Source organism: Poecilia formosa, unplaced genomic scaffold, assembly GCF_000485575.1.
Source record: "Poecilia formosa unplaced genomic scaffold, Poecilia_formosa-5.1.2 Scaffold36, whole genome shotgun sequence".
NCBI classification, from domain to species: Eukaryota; Metazoa; Chordata; class Actinopteri; order Cyprinodontiformes; family Poeciliidae; genus Poecilia; species Poecilia formosa.
Genome location: NW_006799975.1, coordinates 3,149,974 through 3,167,845, shown reverse-complemented (window position 1 = coordinate 3,167,845; position 17,872 = coordinate 3,149,974). Strand labels below are relative to the sequence as shown.

Here is a 17,872-nt window from a genome sequence, read left to right as displayed (position 1 = left end):
CCAGCCTTGAATTAACCCCTGTGATTCCTGTCGGCGTGCTGACAGGATGTCATGTTGAAATCTGACTGAAATTGTTGAAACTGAAGGTGGTGTGGGGGAAAGGAACACTAGATTACACGAGTAGCTTTTGTTTTCCTCAGCAGCTTGTCGGGTGTATCCCTGTCGGAGCTTGATTGGCAGCTGAAAGCTGGCTGAGTCCCAGCCGGGAAAAAAAGAGACAAAGTAAACAAACATGCTGAGGCGGTTGGACAGAGAGAAACCGAACACAGCAGCGTCTTAACAGTGGAAATAAAGGGAAATGTGAATGTGTTTACATGTTGGTCATGTGGAGGAGCAGTTTTATCTGCTAAGACATTATTTTAAATTCTGGTTTTCAATGATTAGTTTTGATTCCTTACATCAATTTTACAATCACTTCACTCACAGGGCATATCTTATTCCTCTACCTATCTTACACTCAAAACCTGATTGTTGTTTTTTTGTTTGTTTTTAAGCCATTCTTATAAGAATTTTCACAATAAAGGGAAGTCGGGGTAAATTAGTTGACTGACCTTTTTGAAACTATTGCCTTTAATTACCGTCAGTAGGTCTAAATCCAAAAAACTGAATTTGACAATATTTCTGTTGATTGATTTCTTGTATATCTAAAAGGATTTTTAGATATCATCTTTCTTTGTTTGAATTTAAAACCATTAGTGGACATTACTTTGGACAGTGCTGTTTTCTAAACTGCATGTTGCTAGATTAGGCAATTTTAATAAATGATTGATGATGATTACAAACATCTTTAAGAAAATTGCCAAACTCTAAATTGTCAGTTTTCTTAGTTTGTAAGAGCAAAAGGTCTGGAGATGACTTGGCTTCCACTTTTAAACAAATCTGAAGAGGAGACAGTTAGACATTTTACTGTTATTTCATTAATTCATTCATTTAGTTTTTACCATGACCTACTGTTGCTGAGTTCCCTTACAACCTCTTAGTTTTATACAGTTGAGGCCACAATTATTCATAATCTTGACAAATTTAAAATGTTAATTTAAGAGGGTTGCTACTATTTGGAAATGAGATGGATATCTCTCAAAAGACTACAAACCATAAAAGTCAATTTGGAAAAAAAAAAAAAAAACACTTAATTGCTGACCTTTTTTTTTTTTTTTTTGCATGTTTTCTGTTACTTTTGAATATTTGATGATGGTAGGCCTCCATACCATAACCCTAGTCTTTATCTCCCACCACAGATTCTCTGTGATTACAGTCTTTTCCACCTTTTTCTCCCTCCGACACCAAGTCAACCAAACCCACCATATTGTTTGACTTAAGCTAACAAACAATCATGCTAGCTGTTAGCCTTCCAGCGCAGTGAGGATTTCTTCCCTTTTCACGTCAGAACTAGGCATAAAAAAGCTAAAGTATGTTCTGCGTACAATGTATGTAGAATAATTGATGCTGGATATTTCACACACTCTTGTGGTGAGATGGTGTGGGACGCGTCTCACTTTTGGGATGAGAGACTGGCGGCGCTTCAGTTCCATCTCTGTCCCTCCACTCATCTCATTACCGACAGCAGAGGGTGAGAAGTGAGGCCCGTGTAGACCTTTGCATTAATTATTGAATCCTATCTTCTTTTACCTCAGCTCCTCCTCCACGCTCCCTGATAACCTTTACATAAAAGAGCAGAGATGAAAAACGGCAAACAGATCGTTTGCCGTTTGTGGGATTTCAACCCTTCCGGAGGACGCGCTGCTAACCCAACCTGCCTGACATGTTTGCCTGCTCAGACAGACATGCAGCCTCCCCATTTTTAAATTACATTTTTATTGTTCCAGTTGAGCTTCATGCCCAATTAATCCCATTCAGTTATAAATGATGTGGTGAAGTAAGGCAAATGATTATTAAAAATGCCATTCGACTCCATTCAGTCTGAGGCCGGCTAACCAAAGCTGCGAAGGTCACCGTGGCCCAGGCTTTTAGACAACTTGAGGGCGACTGAACATCTCCCCCAATGCCCATCTTTCTTCTGACCCCTTGCCTTTATGCTGACTGTTTGTGTGTGTGTTTGCTTTCTGCAGATTTGAAAAGGCAACATCAAACCTCGACCTCCCGAAGCCCCCTAGCAAAAGAAAGAAGACGCTGCCAAGATGTTCAGCACCAAAAGGTCAGCACGATGTCACTTTGGATCAATTCTTGTGTACGGATGATGAAAATACATCAAATAAAATGAAACTCAGCAGAGATATTTGGGAATTAGAAAGATGAACACGGTAGCGGCTGATATTTCAGCGTGACAGACATACAAGTTAAGGAGTCTGTGGTGGTAAACATAAGTGTAAATATGGTCCTTGAACCTTTGCAGGAATCCTTGGTTGGCAGCTGAACACTCCTGTGCATTTTTAATGTGGCCCATGGTTGCATACAGTCCGCATGAATGATTCATCAGTTTGGCTTTTCTTATTTGACTGCAAGCCGCAAACGGTCACATTGTGTTAGTAGAGCTTATGCAACATGGACTGAAGGAGCCCCCCCAAAAAAGTCCATGTTCAACTTTGCCCAGTGGGTTTCCAAGAACCAGAAGTTGTGTAAACATGTGGACTTTTGTAGTAAAATAAAAGCTCACAACAGAACATAAAAACATATTATCTTTTTGTTAAACTGTCCCACAATTTCATTTACAACATTTTTATTTAAAGGTAAAATCTGTATTGTAGTTTTGTAAGCTATTTTAAAATATGGCACAGAATAATGGGAAAACACAAAACGGGTATTTTTGTTTTATATCTTAATTTGTGATTTTCAAAAATGAAAAAGTACATTTGCTAAATTATGGATTAATCCTATGATTGTCACTGATGTAGCTGTCCTATTGAGAAGAAAATGTCATGCTTTAAAATAAGCGACCAGGGTTTTTGTGGCAACTTGCAAATTTATCTTTTAATTTTACTTCTTTTTTTACTTCAACAGTGAAAAAAATCCAAACAGGACACAATGTTCTCACATTCTTTACCGATAAAAAGGTACAAATTTAGTAAAATTGTTAAAATAGTTTTTTGGAGGCAGATGTTTCCGTGCTAGTTTAATGTTGTTTACTCCTTTAACTTACTGTGTTTTTTTTCCTCCACTCTTTACTAACCTTGAGGAGATATGTGGTTGTGTAAAGTCACAACACCCGTGCTCTGAAAAATAAGATGTGTCGTGTTTGATTTTTTTTTTCCCAGCTCAGATCTGTGATTAAAGCTGCAGCATGTAACTTTTCCAAGCATATGTTTTTTTCCATATTTACTGAAAATGTCACTATGACAGTAAAAGAAATGCACCACACCCAACCAAAAACCACCAATAAGAACCAGGAGGAATGTGTTGGCGCTGTCAATCAGTCTCGTGTATGTGATCTAAATGTGCTAATGGTGGAAAAACAACCACCATTAGTTTATCCGCTCTCATCGGAGGCTGTGCTTGCTAGCATTAGCATTCGTAGCAGGCTGTATTGTGAACCAGCTGTAGCTTAACGGAGAGCAAGGGGAAGGGTTGTAAACATGAGTGATTTACAGTGCCAAGACCCTCCTCTTGGCTCTGTTTGTTTCTGACTGAGTGGTGTATTTCTGCAGTTGGAACTGGGAGAAGGAAGACTGTAGATATTAGCTTCTGTGCTAATGCTAAGATGATTTCCATCTTCAATCAATGTTTCAGAACTTGGTGTTAGGATCTTGGTTTTTATTTTCACTTCTCACACAGATCTCTCCAACTTTTCCCACCCATGCTCTGTAAATATTTGATTTACTTTCGAAGTTACCTGTGGACTGGTACCGTATTGATTCCTCATTCTTTCAGCGTTGCACTTTTCAAAGTGACCCACCAAGTTCAGCACTTGGGTCAGCATTAAAACTTTGCTGCTGTATATACAGTTAGTTTCCACAGGGAAACTTAAACGTATGATAATGTGATGTTGTCCCAAAGCTGCATCCATTTGGCCGCCTGACGCTGCTGCTGCTGCTGCTGCTGTGTGTAATCATCACCATACAGTGTGTGCGGAGATGATTAAACTATGCCGGGCCTCCGTCTTTGGAGAGCTGCGTCAGCGCGGTCGATGACACAGATGCGCTCAGAATGACAGTGTTCAGCTGCCATTTTTTAAAATTCAAACGTTGAAAAGCCTGCCTCACTTTTTTCTTCTTCTTTTTTTTTTGCTGATCAAGACACGAAGTGACACAGGAAATCTGTCATCCACAGATTGCTGTGCAGCGGATTTTAAATAAGACCTCTTCTTTTTATCGTTCCCTCGAGTCACAACGCTTGCAGGGATTTCAGTGGGAGAATAATTAAAAGTTTTAGTAAAACTGAATGAAATATCTTAATGTTTCTGGCATCTTTAGATTCAGCTTAAAGAAGAGTGTGACTGTTACTCCTCTCTGAGAGGGCGCAGCGTCTCAATGTGGTGGATGAGTTGAGCGTACAGCTCACTCTGTGATTGATTGCTTATGTCTACGTGTGTTCATCGTAAAGTAGGGCCTCATTAATTCAAGTCTTTAATTCTGGATCAGGACATTTATGACAAGATGGAAAGCAAGTCTGATTTTTTTTTTTCCCCAGCTCTATTAAACTGTATATACTGTTGAGTTTATATGAAAGTAGACATGTAGTTTTAGGCATTCTGAATTATACCCGTTATAGGGAGTTGAGTAAAATAAAATGTAGAGAATTCTGATGCACCGATCAGAGATTTTACCTGCCAGTCCTGCTTTAAGTCAGTCCCAATTTGTATCTTAGATTTATTTTTCCTCTACTTTATGAATATTGACATGTCAGAAGTAAGATAAAACCTTCACTTTCAAAAACTGTACAAAGTTGGAGAGCTGTCTCTGTTTTCATCCATAACTGAAAACTGTACTGTAGTAACTACAGTACAAACTGCTGCAACAAGTAAAAACATATGTCATTTTCTCTTCTTACAGGACACATTATAGTTCCTTAAGTTTTTTTTTTATACACCTGGAAATATTACGCCGACTAAATCGAAACATCTAGTTTTATTTTTTTTTTGTTACAATACTATGTTGGTATTGTAGCAAAACAGGGGTTTCTCCAATAAACCTGCTAAGCCTGGTGTTGGGGGCATTAGGGCCATCCACCAGCAGTTTTTGTGTTTTAAAAATTTGTAAAAGTTACAAAAATACACAAACGGGTATCAAAATTTGGAAATATTAGCATATGAGGTAGTCGGATAAGTGCAAGGACGGTGCTATTGGTGCCTCACGCCCAGTTCAATATGTCAACTATATACCTAGGTTACACTGTTTTTACTGCCACTGTTCCTGTTGTATAAAAACTCCTTTTTAAAACAAACAAAAAATGCTGAGCCTGGCAGGGGGTCAAGTAAAGCCTGGTGGCCCGCCAGTCTAACAGTACATTGGGGGAAACCTTGATATATTTATTTGTTAGATTGTTAAATCATTAATTTTTGGAAACGTACAGGAGCTTTGAAAAGCCTCTCCATCCTAACATTATTAGTACAAGAAGCAGAGGTGATATCCGATTGTCTGTGTCAGGGAGATGCTATTACACAGCTCTACGGGTGAAAAGTATTATTTCAAAGCAAAGACAAAATGATCATAGAGTTGTTAGTGTAAACTTGTAAATCTTTAATAACTTAAATTTGCATTTAGCTCAGTTATTCCAGTTGGCATAACTAATGTTGGTCTGTTTATTCCCCTGAGTAATTGGACAGAAATACTTTCAGCTTTGTGTTATTTGAAGATCTCCAACTCCCTGGAGTTAGTTTGTTGTGGCACCCTGATGGAACATCTCACATGCCTTTGTAAAATTCTTACTTTCTCTTTTTGGGGTTTCTCCAATTGTAATTTTGAAAGGGTTTCATGCTTATAAAATGGTTGATTTTAAGTTTTTTGTTTTTTAACTTTACTTTTTTTTTTGCAATTGTTATCTGCTTAAGTAGAGTTCATTCGCTGATTGATTTCAACCACTGCATGTGGATGGGATTATCAGGAGTCCCTCTGTGCTGCATGTATCCCAGACTCAACCATACTAATGCTGTGAGATTCAACTTTTAAAGCCTTGACCTTAGTGATTGTGTTTCCTTTTGAGACTTGATGTAATCACAAGCAATGAGTAACGTTACCTACTTGAGAGAGAACATTTATTCTGAACTGGAGGCAACGTGTACTCCGCCCTGCCTCATCATCTGAAGGAGTCATATTTGATGGTCCGTCTCGCCACTTTACAGAGAAACAAAATAGTGGAAGAAGAATCACCGCTGCCTTTTTATCTGACATGTTATGTGAGGAGAGTAAGTTCACCTCCAGAATATACTGCAATCCAGAATATACTGCAATAATAAACTTGTAGGCGAGTCTTGCCCATCCCTTCTTCTCATGGGAGTGAGAGGTTTTAAGATTACGGCGGGTCTCACATCACCACTGGGATTTGCTAATTAATTGTCTTTGTTAGAAGTCTAACCTACTGATGGTAATGCAAGCTAACAACAATGGACTGTTCTGGATTGCTTTTTTTAACAGTTGAGTAACGTACAGTGATGGGGGTCGTATAGTATTTTGTATATGAGACATTGAATTGCATATAGATCAGATGTGTGGAAAAAATTATCACTACTTTATATATACAAAGATTTTGAGATCATTTTGTGAAAAAAATAAACAGACATTTCCTGGTGGAAATCTATTTGCAAAAGGTTTGCTCTAAGGCAAACCTTTCTTGGGAAATTGAAATTCCAATTTCTTCCTAAAATGTAGAAACGCACAAAACTTGACAACATTCTTTCATCACTGATGCATCTTGGGTAGCTTTTTACCAATTGACTTCAAATCTGTGTCTGTCACTGTGTTTCCATCCAACTGTCACACAAATTTTGAGCAAAGTTTTAAAATGTTGCAAACAAGGAAAATGCGAATTAAGTGAGTTTCCATCTACTGGTTTGGGGTGAATCGACCAATACTTAAATGTGCTTAAAAACATTGATGAAAACATTACTTGACATTATATTGGGTTAGATTATGTTTTTGTCCATAGGAGTAGGCAAATACAAATATTAAACCTGTCTTGTAATGTCATAAAATGACATTTGTTGGGAATTATATAGATTACCATGTTAAGCTTGGTTTCAAATATGTTTACCTCTTCTTAAGAAATTGTGACAATTGGTGTGGCAAATGGACAGTGTACATCGTATCAAATCTATGTTGATCAGCCTCTCCTAAACATGTGGCAGTAGACCTTAAAACACATTATATAAAGGCATTTGAAAGCAAAATTAATCAAATTTCTCTTGTGCAGCAGGACAAGTGAAGTGATGTGAAAAGGCTTTCTTGTATGGTTTGGTGAACTGCTTTGCCTTGCTTCTGGTCATCTTTCCATCCTGTTTTGTTTCAGTTCCAGTCACAATCGCTGTGGATTAAGATGTTTGTTTCTTTGCAAATGGAAACCCTTATAAAACACACCTTTATTGCTCCCTTTTTGATATCAATGCTTATATTTTTGATGGCCGTTTTTTAAATTTTTCTATTGAACTTAATCACCCCAAAGCTTTGCTATTCTGGGTCATGGCTAACCTAGGGTAGCATGAACCATGACCTACTGTCACGGTTCAGTTAAATTAAAATCCGGTTAGTTGTCTGCCATGTTACCAAATAAATCTTCCTCCAAGCTGTTTGTGAGGACACAAATGATGCATATATAAATCCTTGCTAAATAAATCTGATGGAACATATTTTGTTTCCCTGGAAGCTGTGATCAACAAGTCTCTAGGTACAAAGGAAACTAATGACTCTGTATTTGTTTTTAGCATACTGTGCACAGTAGCAGTGTTAAGGTTTTAGTAATGCACCTGGATGATGTTAGCATTACAAAACAAGTCATAACAATTTCAAGATATAAAGAAAAACCTTAATTTTATCTGTTTGTCCTTGCTAAACTTCCCTTGTGACGGTACAGCCGCTTCGATCAGCATCTCACTGTCGTCGTGGTAGCCAACCTTGTATGTTGCTAGCTCTGTTAACAGAATCTCATATTCAGCTCTGACCCAGTCCCACCTGCATATCTGTCCTTGGCTCCGAGCTGCTGACATCAAGGGGCCTTGCACTTGATTATTTATGTATGCAGAAGAAAGAGAGGATTGTGTCTGGGAGCATAGTGCATGCTGGGATGCATTAACCCTCCATCGGTCCAATCATGACGGTACAGCCTGCCACCTCGATGCCAAACCCAGACTTCACCTCAAACTCACCCGGAAGGTCAGTAGAGACAGTCCGAGGCCCTAGTTGAATATGTAATGTGATCTGCAACAGGTTGGACTCGACTTGATTGATTCTCTTCAATACTAAGTGAACAGCTTGAATTAATTCTACAGTGACTGTCACTGAACACAAGACTCTCAGTAGCCCAGATGTGTCAATTGTCATGAAACGGCAACGTTTTCCAGTTGTGCTAGTCATCATTTTGGCCATCTGGTTCCAGCTTCCCATGGCTTAAATTGAATATTGAACTAGAGATGATTATGCCTCAGTAGTACATCAGTTTTTTATCAACAACAGAATGATCCTCTGCAGGGGGAAATATTTTGTGCCTTTACTTCTCATGATATGAAATTGACACTATATTTTCCTTCAATGTGAAATCTGCCTCATGAAACTCTCTAGTTATTGAGTTTAAGCTAATAAGCTAATATGAAGGAGTATTGATATGGTGATGTGTGCTTTAAGCTTGATGCCCTTTTGAATGTTTTTAAGGCTCAAGCTCTTATTTATAGCAAGAAAGAAAGCACTTCTGGAGTTGCTGTTACATTTACAGTCGACTAATTAAGGGTGCTCGTCAGGCCAGCCGTAAGCATTTGGTTATGTGACCGTTGAAGTAACCTGAGCTATTTTAAAATTGTTTTTATGACGGCATAAGATGCAGAGAAATATGTAAACATTCTGATGATACGGGTCCACCGCATTAGGACAGGTCTTTGGTCCCCATAAGGCCCATCAGTCTTCAGAAGGTTAGTAAATATGCCAGAAATGGCCCTAATAAAAACGGGCTAAACAAATACACAGACACAAGCAAATCTAGTCCTTCCATGCTTTGCGTATGATCTGTTCCTTTAACTGCTTCGTTCACATTTTCAAACTGCGGCAGCATTTTGATCAGGCAGGCCCCCAGTGTGGCAGATCGCCGGCAGTAATGTAGCCTAAACACCGCTAAAGTCTGAGTAATGAGGAGAGGGCTTTCTGCTGACACAGGAGAAAGGATGTATCAAATGTCAAGGGAAGGGTTAATTCAACTCCCATCACAGGCCTGTGCACAGGAAGACCAAAGAAAGGGTCTGATGTCACTTAATGAGCAACATAATATTTACATGTTCACAAATGTAGTAACTGTGCCTTGATAAAAGCATTTGTGTTCTGATCACAGGTTAATGTCCACAGAGAGCTGATATTACAGAGGTCTACATTGTTTAATTGGATTTCCAGTCGACTAAAGGCAACATTCTTCATCCACTTGTGGTGCAACTTTAATATCATGGATCCCAAATCCAGACCTTCATTCAATGTCTGATGGCATATCCTTTAAAACTTACACTTTTATAAATGGCCAATGAATTATAAACCTTGATAATCCTCAAAATCTGTTGATAGAATTGATCTTTTCCCCATCCTTCTAAACCCACAAGCCATTTAGGAGGAGTGGGTTTAAGTCATGGAGACTGCAGTGAGTTCTGACTCTTTTCAGCTGGATTGCCGTGTTTGGTTCAGGTAGAGACTTGCAGCTGTATTTCCAAACTGTTCCTTCATTAGGAGGCTCCATAGCCATAAATGTGACACATTTGGATGCCCAGTAGTTGCTGTCCTGTTAACTTCTCCTAGTCCCAGGTAATGGGGGCAACTGATGGGTGAGGGAGATGCCGTTTAGGCCAGTCAGCATCAGGAGACGAATGCACTGAATGCAGTTTTCAAGCAACTTTGAAATGAATTGGCCTACTGTGGGTGTTTGAATGCACTTCACTCCCCCAGCATCAATCTCCTCCCACTGCAACACCCAAGTAATCAAGTGCGATGTTCAATATTGGTGATCAACATCAAAGAGCAGCCATCTCATATCTAATTACCCTTAATGAGGGTCATCGTTTGGGGAAATGTTCTAAAATATGCCAAGATTGCCTGTTTAAAGTGTCACCAGTGTGTTTTTTTTCTTGGTCACATGGGGGGGATCAGTGGTAGTGCAAATTAAAATATGCTTTCATAATGAGTAGTGGCGTATGTGAAGACGATGACCATCATTTACATGTGGTTTATTTTGAGATACCTGATGCATTCAACACAGTTAATAAATAGCTTGCTGTTCAATTGGTTTGCAACTGGTTGCTGTCAAGCGTACCTACACAATAACAATCTGTTTTGTAATGGGAAAAGACTCTCCAGTCTGTACAAAAAACTTTGCAAATAAACATTCACACCACTATATTTATCATTACTAGATTTGAACCCAAAATGTTTTCAACACATACCTGGAGTGTTGCTTTGACTCCTGCATAATAGAATCTCCCTAGAATCTCCAGTGACAGCTATTTGGACGTGCCTTAACGCCAGCTAATGCAGTATGTTGCCTATTCCTCTAAAGCTCCGCCTACTTTCCCAAAGCTCCGCCTCAGAGCTTGAGCCCCCATCCAAAATCCTGCATCAAAGATCATCCCTCCCTGCTGAGCACTTAAAAACTGTTGTAAACAGTATCTATGGATGGCATGGAGAAGCATTGTTCTGATGATATGCAGAAGGTGGCATGTCAGAAAGAGGAGGAGGTTCTTGAAGAGACAAACGCCAATTTCAAGGAGTCAGATATGGCTGTTAAATGAAGCCAATTTTTTTAAAGGTAGTTTTTGATATATAGAGTAATTTTGTAACAGATGAAGGTAACCTAATTGATAGTGCTATAAAATGGTCCTATGTGCCTGGTGGCCAACACATGACACCCCCTTTAAGCAGGGTAAATAGCTTGTGTTGGTTCTGTGCAGAAGATTGGTGTAAAAAGATGTTGCCAGATTTGGTGAGGTACATGATGTTTTATGGTGAACTTCATGCACACTGTCCATTTGCCACCCAACATGCCTTTTCCCTGGGTAATCGGACTAATTGCTTGGAAACGAGGCTTTTGCACCAATTAGAGGTTACCTTTTCACCTTTTATAAATATCAATGTTGACACCAAAGTTAAACTAAACAATATAAAAGGTCATTATTTCATAGGATCTAAAGTACAAGTTTGCTCTTCGAGGCACATTGTGTTATTTGTTCCATCACCACCTCCTCAGTTTTTCCGCCCCAACACTTGTCAGTCATGTTGATGTCTGTTGTCAGCCGTCAGCTGGAGGCGATAAGTCTTCTAGAACAAAAAGTAAAGTTTTTTTTTTTTTTTTTACACGTTTGCTTTTTTTCCTTCAGAAGTTGCTACGACCTTCTAGGTGCTTCATGAACTGCATGGCATCGGTAAACAAACACCCATTTACTTTCACATGAAACAAAAGCAGAAAGTTAATGTAGGAGTCAAGAGAGCTGGTTCAAGTTTTAATTGAAGGAGATGGAGGAAGCGGCTTTATGTCGCATCAGAAGGTTTAATCAGTCGGAATATACCGTCGCTCGTATCAAATCTATGTACAGAGGTTGAATGTCAGCCGGTGACACAGGTGAAAGTGAGCCTATTGGCCCTGGGTGCAGGGTGATGAAACTTTGATGCAGCTTTATTTAGAACTATATTTTACAGGATTACGTTGCGGGTCTCCCATTTCCACTTCAAAGGTTGAGCTTTCACCACTGCTGGGGGTTGTGTCACTGTACTCCCCTATGATGGCTCCTCGCCATTTTCAGCTCAAGGTAGACGTTTTGTCATGCAGACGCCTTCCAAAGCTTTATTTGCTTGAACCTTTTCTTTTTTGCTCTGTTAATCCTTGAAGCAAGAATTGCTCAATTTGTGTGTTGCTTTCTGAGAGATTAGATTAGCTCTGTATTAACTTGTGGCTGGATGAGGGTGAGGGTGAAAGAGAGGGAGAGAGAGGAAGAGAGAGAGATTGGTGGGCTGAGGAGTTCTTGAACTGACTATTTAAAAAGAGGCTCTTTAGCTTCTTTTAAGAGGCGCCATTCTATTCTGGGACTCCACTAGAGAAAGAGAACTTTGCACGATATCACCGTTAAATATTTATGTCATGCTGCTCCTTTATGCAGGCCAAGGTTTATTCAGTGGATTGTGAAAAATCTGCTGAATAAACCTTTATTACAATGATAGGTGGTCAAAATAACCAGTTTAAATATGCAAAAAGTTGGTCAGAAGGTTTTTAATTGCTACAGTAGCCTGTATAAATTATTCCATTAATTCAGATTGATATTAATAATTTTGTCATTTCACTTTTTAATCAAGTTCAACATTAAAAGAGATTTCTTTTTTCTTTTACTTTGGTTTATCCTTCAAGTTTAAGTCTACCAGGACTATTAACTGTTTTAGGCTTAACTATATTTGTAAAGTTCTTTCATTGAAAAGATTAGTGCTAAATATTGCCTGAAAACCCATTTTCTAATCAAACAAATATCTGCTGCAGATTTACCTTTTTCTTTATTCAGATGTTTCCTAAGAACCATTTTTCTTTTTTTTTTTATTCTCTATTTTTTCAGTTAACAATGCAGTTACATCAGAGCAGAAATATCCTCTGATCGTTTTCTGTCCATTTTATACCAACTACAGTAAGAACAGTATGGGGGGGAGAACAATCGACATCTTCACAGATGATGAAGTTTTTTACCTGAAAATGGTGAATAAGAAAAACATCAGATTTCCCTTTAGCATATTGGTCCGTTTGATGAGACATTTGAAAAAACTCTAACAGATGACAGGAATAAGCTGAAGAACAGAAACGTGGAAAAACCTTTATTTATCCTGAAATCTAATGTTTTTCTAAGTGGGTTATCTACCAAAATCACTTTCAGGTTTTCGCAATGTTTATTTCATTTTTCTCAAAGAGCCTAAAATAAGTCAATAAATACCTTAATCATTTCCCTTTTAATAAGTTTGCCTTAAAGTCTTTAAGGAGGAAGTGATTTGTGAAATGTTGCCCCCGTTCTCCCATGTTGCCTTTCACCCTTCGGTCCCATCTTTTCCTCGGGTCGACGCGTCTCCTTCGCCTTCTCTTCCAGTCGTCCCGTCTTCCTCTCCTTGGACCTCCCGGACGGGGGAGGCAGTGGAGCAGCTGCTGCCACGGGGAGATCACTGACCTGAGGTGAACGCACAAGAAGATCCAAATGAACATTTATTTCATTACTCACAGTGAACCACCAGCAGCAGATTTCAAAGTCATTCCAGGCGCAGAGGAAAGCAACAAGGACACAAACAGCACCATCATAACTGCGACCTTGCTCCTGGAAGCAAAAAGCCGGTGTTTGTCTAGAACATATTGACTTAAGGAGACATTTGTAATCCCTGCAGCAGCCATTTTCCTCTTTATTTTAAAGATTTATTATGTTATGCCTTGCAAGCAGACTAAACAAGAGGCAGGAGAGAGGCCCTTCAGGTGGCTGGATGTGTTTGTTCAAGCGCGGCCATTGTCTCTGAAAACGCTAGAAACGTATGCCAGCACTTCTGCAGCTATGCAGCCTTTTATCCCTTTGGCTCCGATTATTCCATGTCTTATTTAAAGATGGATCGAGAGTCAATAAATTACATTCTTTGCACAAAAAATAAAAAATGGCTTCAAACGAGCACCGTTTAGCAGTCAGATAAGCGGCGGGTACTGCTGTCTTCCTCTGCCATGGGATCTAACTCAATTTGCTGACTGCTGTGACATTTTTGTGATCACTGGGGGGGAAAAAAGTGCAGCGCCTGGATTTACTGTCAGAGCCTCAAATTTCCTTTTTCTTCTTTTTTTTTTCCAGATGAATGCTCAGTGAGCTCACCCTTATCTGGCAGGGAGCATTTAAAACATGACAATGATCATTTGTTTTCCTGCCGTTTTAGAAAACTGACAGACGAGGAATAAAACCTCCAAAGACAGCTTAAAACCAAGTGGGTCAGATGGAGAACTTCATCTGTGTAGGTGCTGGGCAGAATTTAAACGAAACACAAAAATGAAAGCTAGTTTTAGTCTGTGTGATTAGATGTGGCGTCTGTGTGGAGGGTGAGTGTCTCTTTTAGTGGGTCTGGATTTACAGGTGTGTGTTAGACATAAAGAGCCATGTGAGGTCTCAGACGACTCTTAAAAGGTAAAAGCCTCGAGATTTACTTCATGGCCGGCTAACCCACACTGACTGTTAATCTAATTTATAGTATTGCAAAAGATGCTCCCGTAAATTTTCAATGTAATTACCCAATCTGATTTCCTGGATGGATGAGAGGCATGTTTGCCCTTCATTTAACGCTGTTTGTCCATGAAAGCAATGTCAAAGAATGTTGTATTGCCTCCTTAGAGATGTTTATTTTAGTTGCACTTAAGTTGGGTTACTCTTAAATATTTAATAGAAAACAGCAACAGAAATAGAAATTAGATATTATATTTTCAAATGCTGATTTTATTTCTTAAGAGTAAGTTAATGCTATCCAAACGGACTTGATCCAACGTGAAAAGTTAATTAAAGCCCTTTTACATTATAGTGTAGCAATTTTTTGCCAACTTTCTCTTTTACAGAATTGCTTTAATTCAGATGAGTTGGAGGGTTTTCCAAGCTGGAAATTCCTGTTCAAGGTTGTGCAGGTGCCTCTCAAAGGCCTAGTCAAAGTCTGAAGTTTGAATAGGGCACTGCAAAACCTTATCTTTAAGGTCGAGCACAGACTGTCACCCTCCCACCGCCATGTTTGACTTGGTTTTTAGGCCAACTTAAACTTTTGCAAACATTTTGTACTTTTACAAAAGATTCCCCTTTTGTCACGTCATTCCACAAAATATCTTTTTACTAAAAACTTGGATTACCGACATGTTTTTTTGCAAATATGAGATGTGTTGTGGTCAGCAATGGTTTTCTCCATGGAAGTATTGGAAGGATTGCAGCTTTGCCAAATATCTTTCCATGTGTTTATTTTTTATCATGAACATTGACCATAACTGAGTCCTGCTGTTCTCTAGCTGATTCTTTGAGATCTTTTGTGAGCTCCTGGATGAATCATAAGTGCAGTAGTAGTTCTGGTAGGTTGACCACATCGTGGAAGCTACTTCATGTTTTCTCCATTTGTGGATAATAACTTTAAATATGGTTTGCTTAAATCCTGTATACTTAACAAGAGGGCATTTTGACCATTTCCAGACTGTCAATGACTTTGTTTCACATTTTTTGGCTTTTTTATTTTTATTTTTTTAGACTGGGTCATAATGTCTTGCTTTTGAGATTTTATCCTACTTCATGTTTGGAAAGGTTCATTGATATACAACTCAGAGTTATTGAGCCTGCATGTGGGATGCAAGATTGACCCAACAAAATGAAATGTGGTTCATCACAGTTCAGTCACTAATAAACAAGAATGGGGAATATATTTACCAATGAAATTATCTTAAAACTGATATTTACCAAGGTGTGATTTAAAAAAAAGAAAAAAAAAAAAAAGCTACAAACTGCCGGAATTTCTGTGGGGAGCAAATACTTTTTACAGCACATGTCTGCTGATTGGAGGGTGACATAAGAAGAGAGAGCCTTTTCCTGTTCATCCTACCCAGGGTCACAGGAAGGTAGCGGTGTCAACAGCTTTCTAGTACTCATCAGCCTCCTACATGGAGCCAACTGTTTGCTCCTCTTCGCTCCACTGCCTTTGGTTATTTTTCTTTCTTTTTTTTCCTTTCCTTTTCATGACATCTCCCTCTTTCACACTATTGTAGAACAGCTGAAGTGGCCTGGAGGGGAAAGAGATATAATGGACAAAGTACTCCAGTTTGGGAAAAATCTGACATCTGGTTGGTTTTGCTGGAATGCCAAGCGTTTCAGATGTACACGACATCTACGCTCGGCTTTTGGAAACGGACATAAGATGTTTTAGAACCTGTGTGACCTATGTACCATCAGCAAGATTTGGGCCATCTGGCTATCTTTAATTCACGTAATATGGAGAAAAGGTTTAACTGACCTTATGTTGAGCTGGGTTTGACGTCACCCCAACATAACAACGTTCCAGTTAACATTGTAGGAGAACAATGTCTGAGTTTAAACAACAGGCCATGTCAATAGAATTGTTCACAGTACCTCTTGTGGACATAAGTTTAAGCTTTACCTTCCATAGGCAAACAACACTTAGTTTGTTCAATTTAGAGTCACAAGTGCTACACTTAAAATTAATTTTAGACGTGCTCTTACAGGTCTGTCATGTAAAATAAACATATTGATGTGAGGAGCGGCCATATTGAAATGTGAAATCATCCTTACAAGTTGTAACGGGGGCTCGTCCGGAGTTTATCCCACTTTCTGAGTAGAAGGTCCATCTACGGAGAATGTTCCAATTTATTTATTTTTTTTACTTGGATGTTGGAATTACTGAGTTCCCACTACAAATTGAATGCAACATTGTTTTAAACTATCAAGCTTTGCTATTTTCAAATAGCTACATTATTTTATCAGCTGTCTGCAACTTGGTGAAGGTTTTCACCTTTGAGATCAACCCACTGCTGCTACAACCCACAGTGTCTTTTAGATTCATCTTTTAGATCATCAATACATTTTTAAAAATTATTTTTTTGATTTTTACATGTTCCAACAGAGGAAACCAATCAGCTAACTGGAGACCAGTGAAATAAAAATATGAGTCAGCTGTTACCAACTGCTCTGGGAGTTGTTTTAGCCCCCCAGGTGTTTTTCTTTTTTTTTTTTATATATATGCACTTTAGAAACACTGCATGGTTACGAAATCATTTTTGACCCCAAAACTTGCGCGCGCGCGCACACACACACACACACACACACTAACTCCTACATATGCATCCACTATATATATTCATGCAGATATCTCCCATTTGCAAGTTCCACTGGAGCATCTCTAAATGATTTCTGACAAATCTACCCCCAGTGGTACCGAGGCATCTTAAAATAAACTGCCCTTTTTCCCTCCGTCTCCTCCTGGCTGCTGCTGGATTTGACTCGCATCTCCCTCCCCGTTCCTCCCCAGCGCCGTCGCCTAGGTTGGGCCCGTGACTCATCACAAAAGAAGAAGAGAGTTAGATAACGCGGTGGGGCGCCGAGCACAATGCGCTCAGCATTACTTATATAAAAATGCTATATTGTCGTAAAGGGGGCAAGGTCGGGTTCAGTAACCAAAGGAACGCTGGAGGGAATTCACATGATCTGAGCTGTTCGGTTCAGGAGCACTGAGAGATTGGGCGGATAATCCATTAGGAGCTAAATAGAAACCGAACACTTGGCTAAAAAAAAAAAAAAAAAAAAAAAGGATACATATTTATTGCAGGCAAGCAAATGATGTCCTGTTCACATAGTTTAAAGGTTAACAATCAGAGTCTCTCATAAATAAATTACAACTGTCAATTATTAATGTTGCTCTAAATAATGGATCCATCCGGTCTTCAGCTAAATAAATTATCTGACAGAAATGGATATCAGAAAAACAATAGTAAATTGACTTACTTAATTATTCAACTTTTTGTTTTTATATTGTGCTCATTTTGATTTGTTATAGTTTCCATCTGACTGGAAAAAAGATCTTCAAATAAGCAAAATGCTTTGTTGTTGAATGGAAGCATTGTCACCTTTAAACCAAGAGCTGGATGTAAATTAATTCCCAGCTTTTTTTTCCACTTCGTCTCATGAATTATACAAATCGGTCTCCTGTGTGTGTGTTTTTTTTTTTTTAATTCAAATCCATGAAAAATAAATCTTTCATTTGAGACTGTTGTACGAACC

The 17,872-nt window shown here is 38.8% G+C and overlaps 1 protein-coding gene across 4 annotated transcripts in view; it reads left to right on the top strand.

Moving 5' to 3' along the window:
• The window catches only part of oxr1a (oxidation resistance 1a), a 188,692-nt gene that overhangs the window by 12,562 nt on the left and 158,258 nt on the right, over nt 1-17,872 (top strand). For all 4 annotated transcript variants that reach the window (XM_007550516.2, XM_007550514.2, XM_016670639.1 and 1 more), the window contains exon 2: nt 2,070-2,155. In XM_007550516.2, the coding sequence (XP_007550578.1) occupies nt 2,139-2,155 (17 nt within the window). In that variant the 5' untranslated portion in view covers nt 2,070-2,138. The remainder of the gene's footprint in view (nt 1-2,069; nt 2,156-17,872) is intronic.